The 18629-nt window shown below is 47.1% G+C and overlaps 1 protein-coding gene across 6 annotated transcripts in view; it reads right to left on the bottom strand.

Moving 5' to 3' along the window:
• LOC135056819 (WD repeat-containing protein 5-like) overlaps window positions 1-18313 on the bottom strand; it is a 101546-nt gene extending 83233 nt beyond the window's left edge. Inside the window, exons 1-4 of one of the 6 annotated variants that reach the window (XM_063962455.1) lie at window positions 18218-18313; window positions 12960-13118; window positions 4674-4777; window positions 3737-3882 (exon numbers count right to left, since the gene is read on the bottom strand). In XM_063962455.1, the coding sequence (XP_063818525.1) occupies window positions 3737-3882; window positions 4674-4777; window positions 12960-13058 (349 nt within the window). In that variant the 5' untranslated portion in view covers window positions 13059-13118; window positions 18218-18313. The other 5 variants (XM_063962452.1, XM_063962450.1, XM_063962454.1 and 2 more) reach the window with 5 other exon arrangements.
• Between the last annotated feature and the right edge of the window lie 316 nt (window positions 18314-18629).

The following is an 18629-nucleotide window of genomic DNA, read 5'->3' as shown; positions in this document are numbered from 1 at the left end:
GTTCCAAGGAATCTGGCAAATCTCTTGTAATCAATTCGTCTTTAAGACGGTCGGACAGCCCGTTCCAGAAAGCGGCCCGTAAGGCATCATTATCCCAGCGCAATTCGGAAGCTATGGTCTGAAAATGAATCACATACTGACCCACTGAACGAGAGCCTTGTCGAACTCTGAGAAGATCTGAAGAGGCAGCGGCCGTTCTGCCAGGCTCATCAAAGATCCTGCGGAAAGATGAGATGAAATTAGTGTAGTTGGAAACCAAAGGATCAGATCGCTCCCATAAAGGAGACACCCATTCCAACGCTGAACCCTCAAGCAAGGAAATAATGTATGCTACTTTGGATCGATCCGTGGGAAAATTGTGTGCGAGGAGTTCAAACTGCACCTCGCACTGGTTAAGAAAACCACGACAATTCTTCGGGTTGCCGTTGTAGCGAGAGGGAGTGGGAAGCTGAAGGCGTGACCTGGTACCGGACACTGCGTGAGCATTAACAGGAACGACTACCAGAGTGGGTACTGGAGCTGGAACTGGAACACTGAAGCCAGGGAAACCTGAATTTGATCCAACCTGCCGGATAGTTCTTGGAGATACCGCATCACCTGGTTTTGCGCCGCTTCCTGACTCTGAACACGGGAAACCAGATCTTGGATGGCACTTGCTTCTGGGTTCCGATTCCCCGGGTCCATGTGGCCTGTGTATACTATCACTGACCTGGTCGAAGGGTGTTGTGGACTCGGGGCTTCTTCCGGTGACAGGGAAGAGGAACCACTACTGGGTCGCAATAGAGATGGCCGGATGTAGGTCTTCTTCATACAGGATGAAGACGGTAAGCAGGAAGCACGGAGGAATGATGAAGGTCTCCTGAAAAACAAGACTAGTAAAAGTGCTAAGTGCTGAGGTACAGAGGTGCTGGTATTATTGAGGTACTGAAGGCACTGAGGTGCTGAGACACCGAGGTACTGAGGTGCTGGAGTTCTGTGGTACTAAGGTGCGGAGGCACCGAGGTGCTGAGGTTCTGTGGTGCTGAGGCACCGGAGTGCTGAGGTTCTGAGGCACTGAGGTACTGAGGTGCCGAGGCACTGAGGTGCTGATGGCGCTCAGGCGCCTTGGTGGCACGGAGGTGCGTGATGGCGCTCGGGCGCTTGGAGGCTCGGAGGTGCGTGATGGCGCTCGGGCGCTTGGAGGCACGGAGGTGCGTGATGGCGCTCGGGCGCTTGGAGGCACGGAAGTGCGTGATGGCGCTCGGGCGCTTGGAGGCACGGAGGTGCGTGATGGCGCTCGGGCGCTTGGAGGGAGACGTTGGCAAAGCAGACTTCAGGAACCGGCGAGGGGGAGACGTCTCGAATTCCAATTTGTACCCCTGAGATATTACCTGCAGGATCCAGGGGTCCACTTGCGAGTGAGCCCACTGCGCGCTGAAATTCTTGAGACGACCCCCCACCGTACCTGAGTCCGCTTGTAAGGCCCCAGCGTCATGCTGAGGACTTGGCAGAAGCGGGGGAGGGCTTCTGTTCCTGGGAAGAGGCTGCCTGCTGCAGTCTTTTTCCCCTTCCTCTGCCCCGGGGCAGATATGAGTGGCCTTTTGCCCGCTTGCCCTTATGGGGACGAAAGGACTGAGCCTGAAAAGACGGTGTCTTTTTTTACTGAGAGGTGACCTGGGGTAAAAAGGTGGATTTCCCAGCCGTTGCCACCAGGTCCAATAGACCGACCCCAAATAACTCCTCCCCTTTATACGGCAATACTTCCATATGCCATTTGGAATCCGCATCACCTGACCACTGTCGCGTCCATAACCCTCTTCTGGCAGAAATGGACAGCGCACTTACTCTTGATGCCAGAGTGCAAATATCCCTCTGTGCATCTCGCATATATAGAAATGCATCCTTTAAATGCTCTATAGTCAATAATATACTGTCCCTGTCCAGGGTATCAATATTTTCAGTCAGGGAATCCGACCAAGCCAGCCCCGCACTGCACATCCAGGCTGAGGCGATTGCTGGTCGCAGTATAACACCAGTATGTGTGTATATACTTTTTAGGATATTTTCCAGCTTCCTATCAGCTGGCTCTTTGAGGGCGGCCGTATCAGGAGACGGTAACGCCACTTGTTTTGATAAGCGTGTGAGCGCCTTATCTACCCTAGGGGGTGTTTCCCAACGCGCCCTAACCTCTGGCGGGAAAGGGTATAATGCCAATAATTTTTTTAGAAATTAGCAGTTTTTTATCGGGGGAAACCCACGCTTCATCACACACCTAATTTAATTCATCTGATTCAGGAAAAACTACGGGTAGTTTTTTCACACGCCACATAATACCCTTTTTTGTGGTACTTGTAGTATCAGAAATGTTCAAAACCTCCTTCATTGCCGTGATCATGTAACGTGTGGCCCTACTGGAAAATACGTTTGTTTCCTCACCGTCGACACTGGAGTCAGTGTCCGTGTCTGGGTCTGTGTCGACCATCTGAGGTAACGGGCGCTTTAGAGCCCCTGACGGTGTTTGAGACGCCTGGACAGGTATTAACTGTTTTTCCGGCTGTCTCATGTCGTCAACAGTCTTTTGTAAAGTGCTGACGCTATCACGTAATTCCTTCCATAAGACCATCCAGTCAGGTGTCGACTCCCTAGGGGGTGACATCACTATTACAGGCAATTGCTCCGCCTCCATACCATTTTCCTCCTCATACATGTCGACACAACGTACCGACACACAGCACACACACAGGGAATGCTCTGATAGAGGACAGGACCCCACTAGCCCTTTTGGGAGACAGAGGGAGAGTTTGCCAGCACACACCAGAGCGCTATATATATATACAGGGATAACCTTATATAAGTGTTTTTCCCTTATATAGCTGCTGTATTTATTAATCTGCCAAATTAGTGCCCCCCCTCTCTTGTTTTACCCTGTTTCTGTAGTGCAGGACTGCAGGGGAGAGCCAGGGAGCTTCCCTCCAACAGAGCTGTGAGGGAAAATGGCGCTTGTGTGCTGAGGAGATAGGCTCCGCCCCCTTCTCGGCGGCCTTTCTCCCGCTTTTTTAAGGAAAAACTGGCAGGGGTTAAATGCATCCATATAGCCCAGGAGCTATATGTGATGTATTTTTAGCCATCTAAGGTGTTTTTATTGCGTCTCAGGGCGCCCCCCCCCAGCGCCCTGCACCCTCAGTGACCGGAGTGTGAAGTGTGCTGAGAGCAATGGCGCACAGCTGCGGTGCTGTGCGCTACCTTATTGAAGACAGGACGTCTTCTGCCGCCGATTTTCCGGACCTCTTCTGTCTTCTGGCTCTGTAAGGGGGACGGCGGCGCGGCTCTGGGACCCATCCATGGCTGGGCCTGTGATCGTCCCTCTGGAGCTAATGTCCAGTAGCCTAAGAAGCCCAATCCACTCTGCACGCAGGTGAGTTCGCTTCTTCTCCCCTTAGTCTCTCGGTGCAGTGAGCCTGTTGCCAGCAGGACTCACTGAAAATAAAAAACCTAATTTAAACTTTTACTCTAAGCAGCTCAGGAGAGCCACCTAGTATGCACCCTTCTCGTTCGGGCACAAAAATCTAACTGAGGCTTGGAGGAGGGTCATAGGGGGAGGAGCCAGTGCACACCAGGTAGTCCTAAAGCTTTTACTTTTGTGCCCAGTCTCCTGCGGAGCCGCTATTCCCCATGGTCCTTACGGAGTTCCCAGCATCCACTAGGACGTCAGAGAAAAAGTATGACTATCTAGTAATATGTGAAAGTTAATGCTCACGTCTCAGCGGTTCGGCAGAGTTCGGCGTCTTCCCAGGGTGCTTCAGCTTTACTTGTGGAGCAGACTCATATAGGCCCGGTGTAGAAGCAGCGTCAGATGCAGGCCTCCGCCTCACAGAGGAGTCTGGGAGCGAGGTCCTGGCCACACTGCAAGGACAGACAGACAAATGTCACACTAATCTCTGATGCTATTACGTAAGCTTCTATATATCATGCCAGGCATGCACAATAACACCAGGACAAATTAGAATTCTACCATTTATATATATATATTGGGCACAAGGTGGCGCAGTTTCTCTACTCCAAAATTATTTTTTGCCAAACAAAGCAACAGCTTCACCTGCTGGCTGGACAAAACACGACGCCTGTCATTCTGACATTCCTGGTTGCAATGGTTTCATGGTATTCTAGATCTGTTTTTGTTTTGTATTTTCTAATTGGTAAAAGTGTTTTATTGGTACATGCTGGAGCCAAAGTTACAGTGGCCAAGCACGAAGGAAGTAAATCTCTTTTCAACAGACCTCCAACCAGTACGCACCATGTTTAGCAAAAGTGTTTTTTTTATAATAATAAGCAACACTAATTAAATATGTCCCTTTAGTATTGGTGTTTGTGCTCAGCCTCCCAAGTAGATGGGCCCGAGGGTAACAAGAAAAGGGAACTTCTACAAATCATTGACGGTCTCAGCTGTGGATAATGGACTCCAGGGCGTCCTTCCAAGGGGCGAGCCTGTTATGCGCTCATGCAATTATGTAAATTATATGCAAATACCAAAGGCGACAGTGATTCAGCTGCTCGTAGAGGAATCCAAATGTACATATTTCGATACCCTGTTCTCTAATTAAGTCAATTATGTTCCTAATAACAAGTATTAATGACGGAATGCCATAGAAACGCTTTCATTTTTTATTTATTTATTTTTTAAGTGAAAAACCAACCTGCAGCTTCCATTTGTCTCTACGGTTTCTTCCTCCTGTATCACATCCACATGTCGAGATAGCAATTCCTCTAACAGCCGCCGCAGTTCAAGCTTCCGAGACACCTGTACGCAGAGAGCTCTTATAGCAGCATACAAGCATTAGAACATTCTAAATGTTGTGAGAAAGTAATGCAGCTCTTCACGTACCACGTGCATACACAGTTACGTACCACGTGCATACACAGTTACGTACCAAGTGCATACACAGTTACGTGCCACGTGCATACACAGTTACGTACCACGTGCATACACAGTTACGTACCACGTGCATACACAGTTACGTACCACGTGCATACACAGTTACGTACCACGTGCATACACAGTTACGTACCAAGTGCATACACAGTTACGTACCAAGTGCATACACAGTTACGTACCACGTGCATACACAGTTACGTACCACGTGCATACACAGTTACATACCACGTGCATACACAGTTACCTACCACGTGCATCCAGTTACGTACCACGTGCATCCAGTTACGTACCACGTGCATCCAGTTACGTACCACGTAACTGGATGCACGTACCACGTGCATCCAGTTACGTACCACGTGCATACACAGTTACGTACCACGTGCATACACAGTTACGTACCACGTGCATCCAGTTACGTACCACGTGCATACACAGTTACGTACCACGTGCATACACAGTTACGTACCACGTGCATACACAGTTACGTACCAAGTACATACACAGTTACGTACCACGTGCATACAGTTACGTACCAAGTACATACACAGTTACGTACCACGTGCATACAGTTACGTACCACGTGCATACACAGTTACGTACCACGTGCATACACAGTTACGTACCACGTGCATACACAGTTACGTACCAAGTACATACACAGTTACGTACCACGTGCATACAGTTACGTACCAAGTACATACACAGTTACGTACCACGTGCATACAGTTACGTACCACGTGCATACACAGTTACGTACCACGTGCATACACAGTTACGTACCAAGTACATACACAGTTACGTACCACGTGCATACAGTTACGTACCAAGTACATACACAGTTACGTACCACGTGCATACAGTTACGTACCACGTGCATACACAGTTACGTACCACGTGCATACACAGTTACGTACCAAGTGCATACACAGTTACGTACCACGTGCATACACAGTTACGTACCACGTGCATACACAGTTACGTACCACGTGCATACACAGTTACCTACCACGGGGGGTCATTCCGAGTTGATCGTAGCTGTGCTAAATTTAGCACAGCTACGATCAGGCACTCAGACATGCGGGGGGACGCCCAGCACAGGGCTAGTCCGCCCCGCATGTCAGAGCCGACCCCCCCGTAGAAATGCAAAAGCATCGCACAACAGGGATGCTTTTGCATTTCAGGAGTAACTCCCGGCCAGCGCAGCTCCTGCGGCTGGCCGGGAGAACCTCCTCGCTGCCCGGGTCGCAGCGGCTGCGTGTGACGTCATGCAGCCGCAGCCCCTAAGTGTAATTCAAACCTTACTGCAGCTTGACACTAACCCTAACTGTAACCTGGTCCTAACTGCAGCCTAATCCTACATGCAGCCTAACCCACTCACGTCGACAGTTTTGACAATGGTGAAGTTGTGTCACTGTCGACACTATGAAAGTCAACAAGTTAAATGGCAACATTCTGAATAAGTCAACACCCTGAATGTTGACATTAAAACCATGTCGACGGTACGGTGACGGAATGTAAACATTCTAACTACATCCCCTCCTAAAATGCTTCTACCTTTAGCCTAGAGAGCGGGGGAACTAATCACAGGCTGCAACTTCCTGGTGCACAACTGGTCTTGGGGTGAGCTTTGTGAGTCACTGGGAGGGGGGGGGGGGGTCTTTTATTTATAAAGTGCCACCTGGTGTAAATGAAAGTGGCGGGGTATAGTGATTTATTTGATAAGGGGTTGGTAGGAGACGGTGCAGTCATGGATCAACCCCAGAACATGAGAATGGCACTGAAGTATGACAATTGTGTTATAGACAATTATGAAAAATTTGAGGTCATGATCAGTAAGAGATTAGGGAGAAAATACCACTTCTATAACATACAGAATTGGTGGTGGGACCTCCAAGCTGAGATAGCAGATAGGAAAATAGGATTTTAATACCTACCGGTAAATCCTTTTCTCTTAGTCCATAGAGGATGCTGGGGGCGCTTCAAGAACCATGAGGTATAGACGGGATCCGCAGGAGACATGGGCACTTTAAGACTCTGAAAGGGGTGTGAACTGGCTCCTCCCTCTATGCCCCTCCTCCAGACTCCAGTTATAGGAACTGTGCCCAGGGAGACGGACATTTCGAGGAAAGGATTTATTGTTAACGAAGGTGAGATACATACCAGCTCACACCTCAAGCACGCCGTACAACATGGCATTTAACAGAAACCCAGTCAACGGCATGAACAATGTCAGCAACAGGCTGACTACAACATAACACACCTTGTGTGTAAACATAACCAATAACTAATAACTGCAGATAGAGTCCGCACTGGGACGGGCGCCCAGCATCCTCTACGGACTAAGAGAAAAGGATTTACCGGTAGGTATTAAAATCCTATTTTCTCATACGTCCTAGAGGATGCTGGGGACGCTTCAAGAACCATGGGGTTTATACCAAAGCTCTAGAATGGGCGGGAGAGTGTGAATGACTCTGCAGCACCGATTGACCAAACATAAGGTCCTCATCAGCCAAGGTATCAAACTTGTAAAATTTTGCAAAAGTGTTTGAACCCGACCAAGTAGCTGCTCGGCAGAGTTGTAATGCCGAGACTCCTCGGGCAGCCGCCCAGGATGAGCCCACTTTCCTGGTAGAGTGGGCCTTCACTGATTTCGGTAACGGCAATCCAGCCGTAGAATGAGCCTGCTGAATCGTATTACAGATCCAGCGCGCAATAGTCTGCTTTGAAGCAGGCGTTCCAATCTTGTTGGCAGCATACAGGACAAACAGAGCTTCCGTTTTCCTAAGTTGAGCCGTTCTGGCGACATAAATCTTCAAGGCCCTGACCACATCGAGAGATTTGGACTCCTCAAAGGCGTCAGTAGCCACTGGTACCACAATAGGCTGGTTCATGTGGAATGATGAAACCACCTTCGGCAGAAATTGTTGACGAGTCCTCAACTTCGCTCTATCTTCATGGAAGATTAAATGTGGGGGTAATTCTGAGTTGATCGCAGCAGGAACTTAGTTAGCAGTTGGGCAAAACCATGTGCACTGCAGGGGAGGCAGATATAACATGTGCAGAGAGAGTTAGATTTGGGTGGGTTATTTTGTTTCTGTGCAGGGTAAATACTGGCTGCTTTATTTTTTCACTGCAATTAAGATTGCAGATTGAACACACCACACCCAAATCTATCTCTCTCTGCACATGTTATATCTGCCTCCCCTGCAGTGCACATGGTTTTGCCCAATTGCTAACAAAGTTCCTGCTGCGATCAACTCAGAATTACCCCCAAGGACTCTTGCGAGACAAAGCCGCTAACTCTGACACCCGCCTTGCGGATGCTAAGGCCAATAGCATGACCACTTTCCAAGTGAGAAATTTCAACTCAACCTTCTGTAAAGGTTCAAACCAATGAGATTGAAGAAAATGCAACACCACGTTAAGATCCCATGGTGCCACTGGGGGCACAAATGGAGGTTGGATATGCAAAATTCCTTTCACGAAAGTCTGAACTTCTGGAAAGGAGGCCAATTGTTTCTGAAAGAAAACCGATAAGGCCGAAATTTGTACTTTAATCGAGCCTAACTTTAGACCCGCATCCACACCTGCTTGCAGGAAATGGAGAAAACGCCCTAGCTGAAATTCTTCCGTAGGAGCCTTCTTGGATTCACACCAAGACACACATTTTCTCCAAATACGGTGATAATGTTTAGACGTTACTCTTTTTCTAGCCTGAAGAAGTGTGGGAATAACTTCACAGGGAATACCCTTTCGGGCTAGGGTCCGGTGATCAACTGCTAAGCCGTCAAACGTAGCCGCGGTAAGTCATGGTACATGCACGGCCCCTGCTGTAACAGATCCTCTCGTAGAGGAAGAGGCCAGGGATCTCTTATGAGTAATTCCTGAAGATCTGGATACCAAGCCCTCCTTGGCCAGTCCAGAGCAATAAGGGTCACCTGAACCTTTGCTCTTCTTATGATCTTTAACACCTTTGGAATGAGTGGCAGCGGAGGAAACACGTACTCCGACTGAAACACCCATGGTGTTATCAGCGCGTCCACCGCTATTGCTTGAGGGTCCCTCGACCTGGAACAATATCTCTGAAGTTTCTTGTTGAGGCGAGACGCCATCATGTCTATTTGAGGAATCCCCCAAAGACTCCTGGAATAAAGATTGCTGACAGAGCGCTTGCATGTCTCTCCGCCCAGCGGAGAATTTTTCGTGGCCTCTGCCATTGCCGCCCTGCTCTCTGTTCCGTCCAGGCGGTTTATGTGCGCTACTGCTGTTATATTGTCCTATTGTATTAGGACGGGCCTGTTGCAGAGAAGACGTTCCGCCTGAAGGAGGCCATTGTAATTGCCCTTAACTCCAGAACGTTTATGTGTAGACAAACTTCCTGGCTTGACCATTTTCCCTGGAAGTTTTCCCCCTGTGTGACTGCTCCCCAGCCTCAGAGACTCGCATCTGTGGTTACTAGGATCCAGTCCTGGATCGCGAACCTGCGTCCCTCTACAAGGTGAGAGCTGTGCAGCCACCATAGGAGTGAGATTCTGGTCTTGGAGGATAGGATTATATTCCGGTGTATGTGCAGATGAGATCCGGACCACTTGTCCAACAGGTCCCACTGAAACACCCTGGCATGGAATCTGCCAAATTGAATGGCCTCGTAGGCCGCCACTGTCTTCCCCAGCAGCAGAGTGCATTGATGAATTGAAACTCTCGCTGGTTTCAGAATTTGTTTGACCAAACTCTGAATTTCCAGAGCCTTCTCCTCTGTATGAAAAATTCTCTGTAATTCCGTGTCCAAAATCATTCCCAAAAACAACAGCCGCTTTGTCGGATTCAACTGTGACTTCGGCAGGTTTAGGAGCCAACCATGTTGTTGCAGAGCCTTCAGGGAGAGCACAATGTCCTGCTCCAGCTTGTTTTTGGACCTCGCCTTTATCAGGAGATCGTCCAGGTAAGGAATAATTGTGACTCCTTGCTTGAGAAGGAGAACCATCATTTCCGCCATTACCCTGGTGAAAATCCTCGGAGCCGTGGACAGACCAAACGGCAGCGTCTGAAATTGGTAATGACAATCCTGAGTAGCAAACCGCAGGTAAGCCTGATGCGGAGGATATATGGGGATGTGTAAGTAGGCATCCTTTATGTCGACCGACACCATGAAATCCCCTTCCTCCAGACTGGAGATCACTGCTCGGAGAGATTCCATCTTGAATTTGAATTTCCTTAGGTAAAGATTGAGGGATTTTAGGTTCAGAATTGGTCTGACCGAGCCGTCCGGCTTCGGGACCACAAACAGGCTTGAATAAAAGCCTTCTCGCTGTTGTGCCGGGGGAACCTTGACAATAACTTGATTCCGACACAACTTTTGTATTGCATCGCATACTACCTCCCTGTTCGGAAGAGAAGCTGGTAAGGCTGATTTGAAAAACCGTCGAGGGGGCACGTCTTGAAACTCCAGTTTGTACCCCTGGGACACTATTTCTAGAATCCACGGGTCTAGGGCCGAACAAGCCCAGAAATCACTGAAAAGTTTGAGACGTGTTCCCACCAGTGCGGACTCCCGCAGAGGAGCCCCAGCGTCATGCGGTGGATTTGGCGGAAGCCGGGGAGGACTTCTGCTCCTGTGAACCTGCCACGGCCGGAGATCTTTTTCCTCTTCCTCTATTAGCAAGGAAAGAAGAACCTCTGCCTTTTTTGTATTTATTTGGCCGAAAGGACTGCATCTGCAAGTGGTGAGCTTTCTTTTGTTGTGGAGGAACATAAGGCAAAAAGACGACTTACAAGCGGTAGCCGTAGACACCAACTCAGCAAGACCTTCACCAAACAATACACTACCTTTATACGGTAGAGACTCCATAGCTTTCTTAGAGTCAGCATCAGCATTCCATTGATGAATCCACAATGCTCTCCTAGCTGAGACTGCCATGGCATTTGCCCTTGATCCCAAGAGGCCAATACCTCTCGCCGCTTCCTTTAAGTAGGCTGCAGCGTCCCTGATATAACCCAGCATTAAAAGGATGTTATCCCTATCCAGGGTATCTATATCAGATGACAAGTTATCTGCCCACTTTTCTATAGCACTACTCACCCACGCAGATGCAATAGCTGGTCTGAGTAGTGTACCTGTGGTGACGTAAATGGATTTTAGCGTATTTTCCGGTCTACGATCCGCAGGATCCTTAAGGGCTGCCGTGTCAGGAGACGGTAAAGCCACCTTTTTAGACAACCGTGACAGCGCCTTGTCTACAATGGGAGGTGACTCCCACTTTTACGCCATTTGAATCCTTTTGGGAATCAGAAACTTTCTGTCAGGATTTTCCCACATCTTTTTAAAAAGGGCATTCAGTTCATGAGAGGGAGTAAACGTTCCCTCAGGTTTCTTTCCCTTAAACATACAGACCCTAGTATCAGGAATCGCAGGGTCCTCGGTGATAACAATCATGTACTGAATGCTTTTTGCCAATTTTGGGTCTAATCTGGTATCACTATAGTCGACACTGGAGTCAGTGTCCGTGTCGGTATCTGTGTCTGCTAACTGTGCAAACGAACATTTATGTGACCCTGAGGGGGTCTGTACCTGTGATAACACATCCTCCACCGATTTCTTCCATACCTGGTTCTGAGATTCAGATTTATCTAGTCTCTTATTAATAAGAGCCACATTAGCATTCAAAGCATTCAACACATTTACCCAGTCAGGAGTCGGCGGTGCCGACAGGGTCACTCCCACAGCCGTTTCTGCCCCCAACACAGTCTCCTCCTGGGAAGAGCACTCCGCCTCAGACATGTCGACACACCTGTACCGACACCCACAGACACACTGGGCCAAAAGGGGGACAGACCCACAGTAAAGACTGTCAGAGAAACACAGAGGGAGTTTGCCAGCTCACAACCCAGCGCCTGTCCCGGTTCTGAAACTTTATATATATTGCCTCAGACCCTGCAGTGCTTTACAATAATTTATTTTTGCACCAAATTTGCTGTGCCCCCCCCCCCCCCCCTTTGCACCCTGTTACTTGTGATATCAGTGGTGAGGAAGGACCAGCGTCTCTGCAGCTCCTGTAGAGAAAATGGCGCTGATGTGAGCTGTGAGGGCTAAGCCCCACCCCTACATGGCGCGCTTCAGCCCGCTCTTTCACAAACAAATAATGCCGGCGGGGGAATGAATTTAGTGCCAAGGCCCTTCAATATCACTCTGCCAGCCTTTAAAGAGGTGTTTTAATGCTGCCCAGGGCGCCCCCCCTCCCACGCGCCCTGCACCCTGCCGCTGTGCGGTACCTCAGAAAGCCGTCACTGAAGTCTTCTGATCTTCTTCTACTCACCTGTCTTCTGACTTCTGGCTCTGCAAGTGGGGTGACGGCGGGCTCTGGGAGTGAACCCCTAGGCGTACCTAGTGTTCCAAACCCTCAGGAGCTAATGGTGTCCTGTAGCCAAGAAGCAGAGCCTTTAAACTCCCTAGAAGTAGGTCTGACTTCTCTCCCCTAAGTCCAACGATACAGGGAGACCGTTGCCAGCAGATCTCCCTGAAAATAAAAAACCCAACATAAAGTCTTTTCCGAGAAACTCAGTAGAGCTCCTCAGTTGTGCATCCAGTCTGCCTGGGCACAGATTCTAAACTGGAGTCTGGAGGAGGGGAATAGAGGGAGGAGCCAGTTCACACCCCTTTCAAAGTCTTAAAGTGCCCATGTCTCCTGCAGATCCCGTCTATACCCCATGGTTCTTGAAGCGTCCCCAGCATCCTCTAGGACGTATGAGAAATTGGTAATACGTGATGGCAAGGGATGAGGGATCGGAGGAGTATAGAGATTACGGTCCTGATTAAGTGGTGGATGCACTGCTGATGTCCCAGGGGGAGATGCATCAAAGCTTGGAGAGAGATAAAATGGAAAGAGAAAAAGTACCAGCAAATCAGCTTTTAACTGTCATTTTTCAAATACAGACAGTACGTAATATGGCATGTAGGAGCTGATTGGTTGTTAATTTATCTCTCTCCAAGGTTTGATACATCTCCTCTATTATCTAGTGTCTGTCTGTAAGTGAAACACCAGACACTCACCTTTTCGATCTCGCTGGGGGTTAGGTCCCGAGGTAGGTGCTCCAGAGCCTCAATTTGTCTCAGCTTCTTGCGCAGTTTCCGGATTTCAAGAGCGTCCATCTCTGACCGGCAGAATAATTACACAGGTCCTGGGATAAAGACAGTCACTGACCTCCGGTTCTGCTGATATATACAAATTATAATGAAAATGGTACACAGAAAAAGAAAAGAAGCTGGGTTAGATATATGGCTAGAGATTGGTGCACCACGTGGAATAGACAACCAATAATAAAGTGTAACATATTATGCTGGTGCTTCATAAGGAAATGGACAAGCAAAGAAGGGAATGCAATTCGCGATACGGACGCAATGTGCTGTATGAGATGTGCAGTACATGACATGGTGATAGATATAAAGTATAATATACAGTGCCAAAAGTCATGGGATAGCAGTATGTAAAGGAAATTGGAAATGGCCAGATCTGCATCAGTTGTAATCTGTCATCTCGTAAGTCAGTTTAGACAAGCGACACATCCACATTTAATGCAGGAGGTACCAGATGCATACCCAGCAGGTCAGTGCAGCATTCTATAGCTTCCATGGGATAGAAGACCCACCAGCGTGGCCCCCGTTAACACTACGACACCAAACACAGCTACCTTTGCTTATGACGTCGCTAATTGGACCCTGGAGGACTGGCAACCTGTGGGGTGGTCTGATGAGCCAAGGTTCTAGTTGTTTTGGGCTGATGGCAGGATTCGTATGTGGGGCAGAACTCATGAAGCCAAGGGCCTATGCAGGCTAGTTCCATAATGCTGTGGGGTGTGTTCATGTGGCATCGGTTGGATCCGCTGGTCGCTCTAACGCTATCCGGTCAAGATCACAGCGTTCGGAATCCCAGCAGTCGGAATCTCAACGCCAAAATCCTGACACTACTTAGAATACCAACGCCGGAATGCTGACATGGATCACAATGCCGGTGCCGGAATCTTGGGTTGGATCCGCTGATCCGCCTTAACGGGATCCGATCAAGATCACAGGATTCGGAATCCCGGCAGTTGGAATATCGACACCATAATCCTGACACTACTAGGAATACCAACGCCAGAATGCCGACTTGGATCGCAAAGCCGGTGCCGGAATCCCGAACATAAGTATGGGGATTATAGACAGCATACTTACCTAGTAGGCTTCAGTATCCTGAGTGTCGGAATGCCGCAGTCGGTATTCTGAACCCCGGCATCCCATTTGCCGGGATCCCGATACCATTCCTACCGTAACACATCATTGGCCGGTAACAGCTATGTTGCAGTGCTTGGTGACCATTTGCAGCCCTTCATGGACTTCATGCACAACAATGGAATATTCCAGAGTCATTGGTCCCAAGTTATCCAGAATTAGTTTGATGAGAATTCTGGAGAGTTACGATGAATGGTGTGGCCACCATTTATGGGACGTGGTGGAGACGTCCGTTCGCACCTAAGATACTCCACCTACCAATGTCAGAGAGATGTGGGAAGTGATCCAGACGGCATGGGTCAACATCTCTACAGAGGTCTTCTGTTCACTTGTGGAATCAATGCCATGTCAATTTGCTATACTGTACTTCACCAGGCTATAGGGGGTCCTTCATGATACTAGGCACCTATCCCATGACCTATGGCACTTCAGTGTATGTGATAATATATAGGTAAGTACAGAGGTGTATGAGGCTGTACATATAGGGGGCAGTAATGTGTGACCACAGGGTGATCTATAGGGGTTGCCTTCAGTATGCCAACTGTCAGGATCCCGACGCACAGTATACCAGCGTCGGAATCCCGACAGCCGACATACTGACACTTTTTTTCCCTCGTGGGGGTACACGACCCCCCCTGGAGGGAGAATAAAATAGCGTGGCGCAGTTAGCGCGCCACCGTGCCCGCACCGTGGTGAGCACAGTGAGCCCGCAAAGGGGCTCATTTGCGATCGCCACGCTGTCGGTATGCCGGCGGACGGGCTCCCGGCGCCGGTACGCTGGTTGCCGAGAGCCCGGCCGCCGGCATACCATACTACACCCATCTATAGGCAGGGTATACACTATATAGAATAAGGAGAGGTGCAGGAGGTGACACAGTGATGTATATACAGCATAATACATGGGATTATATATAGGTGAGGACAGGCAGGGTAATATTATATAATATATAGAATAAGGAGAGGTGCAGGAGGTGACACAGTGATGTATATACAGCATAATACATGGGATTATATATAGGTGAGGACAGGCAGGGTAATATTATATAATATATAGAATAAGGAGAGGTGCAGGAGGTGACACAGTGATGTATATACAGTATATAGGATAATATATAAGTAAAGACAGAGGAGTATGAGGGTATGTATACAGGAGGTGACACAGTGATGTATATACAGTATATAGGATAATATATAAGTAAAGACAGAGGAGTATGAGGGTATGTATACAGGAGGTGACACAGTGATGTATATACAGTATATAGGATAATATATAAGTAAAGACAGAGGAGTATGAGGGTATGTATACAGGAGGTGACACAGTGATGTATATACAGCATAATACATGGGATTATATATAGGTGAGGACAGGCAGGGTAATATTATATATTATATAGAATAAGGAGAGGTGCAGGAGGTGACACAGTGATGTATATACAGCATAATACATGTGATTATATATAGGTGAGGACAGGCATGGTAATAGTATATAATATATAGAATAAGGAGAGGTGCAGGAGGTGACACAGTGATGGATATACAGCATAATACATGTGATTATATATAGGTGAGGACAGGCAGGGTAATATTATATAATATATAGAATAAGGAGAGGTGCAGGAGGTGACACAGTGATGGATATACAGCATAATACATGTGATTATATATAGGTGAGGACAGGCAGGGTAATAATATATAATATATAGAATAAGGAGAGGTGCAGGAGGTGACACAGTGATGTATATACAGCATAATACATGTGATTATATATAGGTGAGGACAGGCATGGTAATAGTATATAATATATAGAATAAGGAGAGGTGCAGGAGGTGACACAGTGATGTATATACAGCATAATACATGTGATTATATATAGGTGAGGACAGGCAGGGTAATAATATATAATATATAGAATAAGGAGAGGTGCAGGAGGTGACACAGTGATGGATATACAGCATAATACATGTGATTATATATAGGTGAGGACAGGCAGGGTAATAATATATAATATATAGAATAAGGAGAGGTGCAGGAGGTGACACAGTGATGGATATACAGCATAATACATGTGATTATATATAGGTGAGGACAGGCAGGGTAATAGTATATAATATATAGAATAAGGAGAGGTGCAGGAGGTGACACAGTGATGGATATACAGCATAATACATGTGATTATATATAGGTGAGGACAGGCAGGGTAATAGTATATAATATATAGAATAAGGAGAGGTGCAGGAGGTGACACAGTGATGTATATACAGCATAATACATGTGATTATATATAGGTGAGGACAGGCAGGGTAATAATATATAATATATAGAATAAGGAGAGGTGCAGGAGGTGACACAGTGATGTATATACAGCATAATACATGTGATTATATATAGGTGAGGACAGGCAGGGTAATAGTATATAATATATAGAATAAGGAGAGGTGCAGGAGGTGACACAGTGATGGATATACAGCATAATACATGTGATTATATATAGGTGAGGACAGGCAGGGTAATATTATATAATATATAGAATAAGGAGAGGTGCAGGAGGTGACACAGTGATGGATATACAGCATAATACATGTGATTATATATAGGTGAGGACAGGCAGGGTAATAATATATAATATATAGAATAAGGAGAGGTGCAGGAGGTGACACAGTGATGGATATACAGCATAATACATGTGATTATATATAGGTGAGGACAGGCAGGGTAATAATATATAATATATAGAATAAGGAGAGGTGCAGGAGGTGACACAGTGATGGATATACAGCATAATACATGTGATTATATATAGGTGAGGACAGGCAGGGTAATAATATATAATATATAGAATAAGGAGAGGTGCAGGAGGTGACACAGTGATGGATATACAGCATAATACATGGGATTATATATAGGTGAGGACAGGCAGGGTAATAGTATATAATATATAGAATAAGGAGAGGTGCAGGAGGTGACACAGTGATGTATATACAGCATAATACATGGGATTATGGATTATATATAGGTGAGGACAGGCAGGGTAATATTATATAATATATAGAATAAGGAGAGGTGCAGGAGGTGACACAGTGATGGATATACAGCATAATACATGTGATTATATATAGGTGAGGACAGGCAGGGTAATATTATATAATATATAGAATAAGGAGAGGTGCAGGAGGTGACACAGTGATGGATATACAGCATAATACATGTGATTATATATAGGTGAAGACAGGCAGGGTAATAATATATAATATATAGAATAAGGAGAGGTGCAGGAGGTGACACAGTGATGGATATACAGCATAATACATGTGATTATATATAGGTGAGGACAGGCAGGGTAATAGTATATAATATATAGAATAAGGAGAGGTGCAGGAGGTGACACAGTGATGGATATACAGCATAATACATGTGATTATATATAGGTGAGGACAGGCAGGGTAATATTATATAATATATAGAATAAGGAGAGGTGCAGGAGGTGACACAGTGATGGATATACAGAATAATACATGTGATTATATATAGGTGAGGACAGGCAGGGTAATATTATATAATATATAGAATAAGGAGAGGTGCAGTAGGTGACACAGTGATGTATATACAGTATATAGGATAATATATAAGTAAAGACAGAGGAGTATGAGGGTATGTATACAGGAGGTGAGTAGCAGAATAATACATGTGATTATATATATGCAAGGACAGGCAGGGTAATATTATATAATATATAGAATAAGGAGAGGTGCAGGAGGTGACACAGTAATGTATATACAGCATAATACATGTGATTATATATAGGTGAGGACAGGCAGGGTAATATTATATAATATATAGAATAAGGAGATACAGTATATGTGAGTGTATATATAGGTGAGAAGTATGTGGCTGTACACACCAGGGATACATAGACTAGTAGGGTAATATTATTATAGACTATACAGAATAAGGAGATATACCCAGCCCGGGTCACAGTGGGCACAGCAGGCTATGTGGCACTCTCCTCCCCATCATCCCCTCCCCATCATCCCCTCCCTTACCACTCTCCCAGCGACCCGGAAGGTAAATAAGGGCAGGAGCCGGAAGCACAACCTTGCGGCCGGGTGACTGCCGGGCAGCTGCCGGTGTGTGCTACCTTGTACCGGTGGCCGGTGTGTGCTACCTTGTACCGGTGGCCGGTGTGTGACTGGCGGGTACTCGCCCGCATCCCGGTATCCGCTCCAGTATGCCATTACTACTAATACCGCGGTGATCCCAGCAAGTGTCCGGTGGCGCAGGTTCTATCTAACTATAATATATAGACGCCATGCTGTGTCTTCCCACCGTGCCACCTGCTCACCCTCCCGCCAGCCTTTACACCGTGCCTACCCACCGTGTCCCCTGTCTACCTGCCCTGCCACCTACCCATCCACCCTGCCTTCCCACCTGCCCCCCCCATGCTGTGTACACTTG

Source organism: Pseudophryne corroboree, chromosome 3 (genome assembly GCF_028390025.1).
Source record: "Pseudophryne corroboree isolate aPseCor3 chromosome 3, aPseCor3.hap2, whole genome shotgun sequence".
Classification (NCBI taxonomy): Eukaryota; Metazoa; Chordata; class Amphibia; order Anura; family Myobatrachidae; genus Pseudophryne; species Pseudophryne corroboree.
The sequence above is the reverse complement of the archived record's forward strand: the minus strand, read 5'-3'. Positions and strand labels throughout refer to the sequence as shown.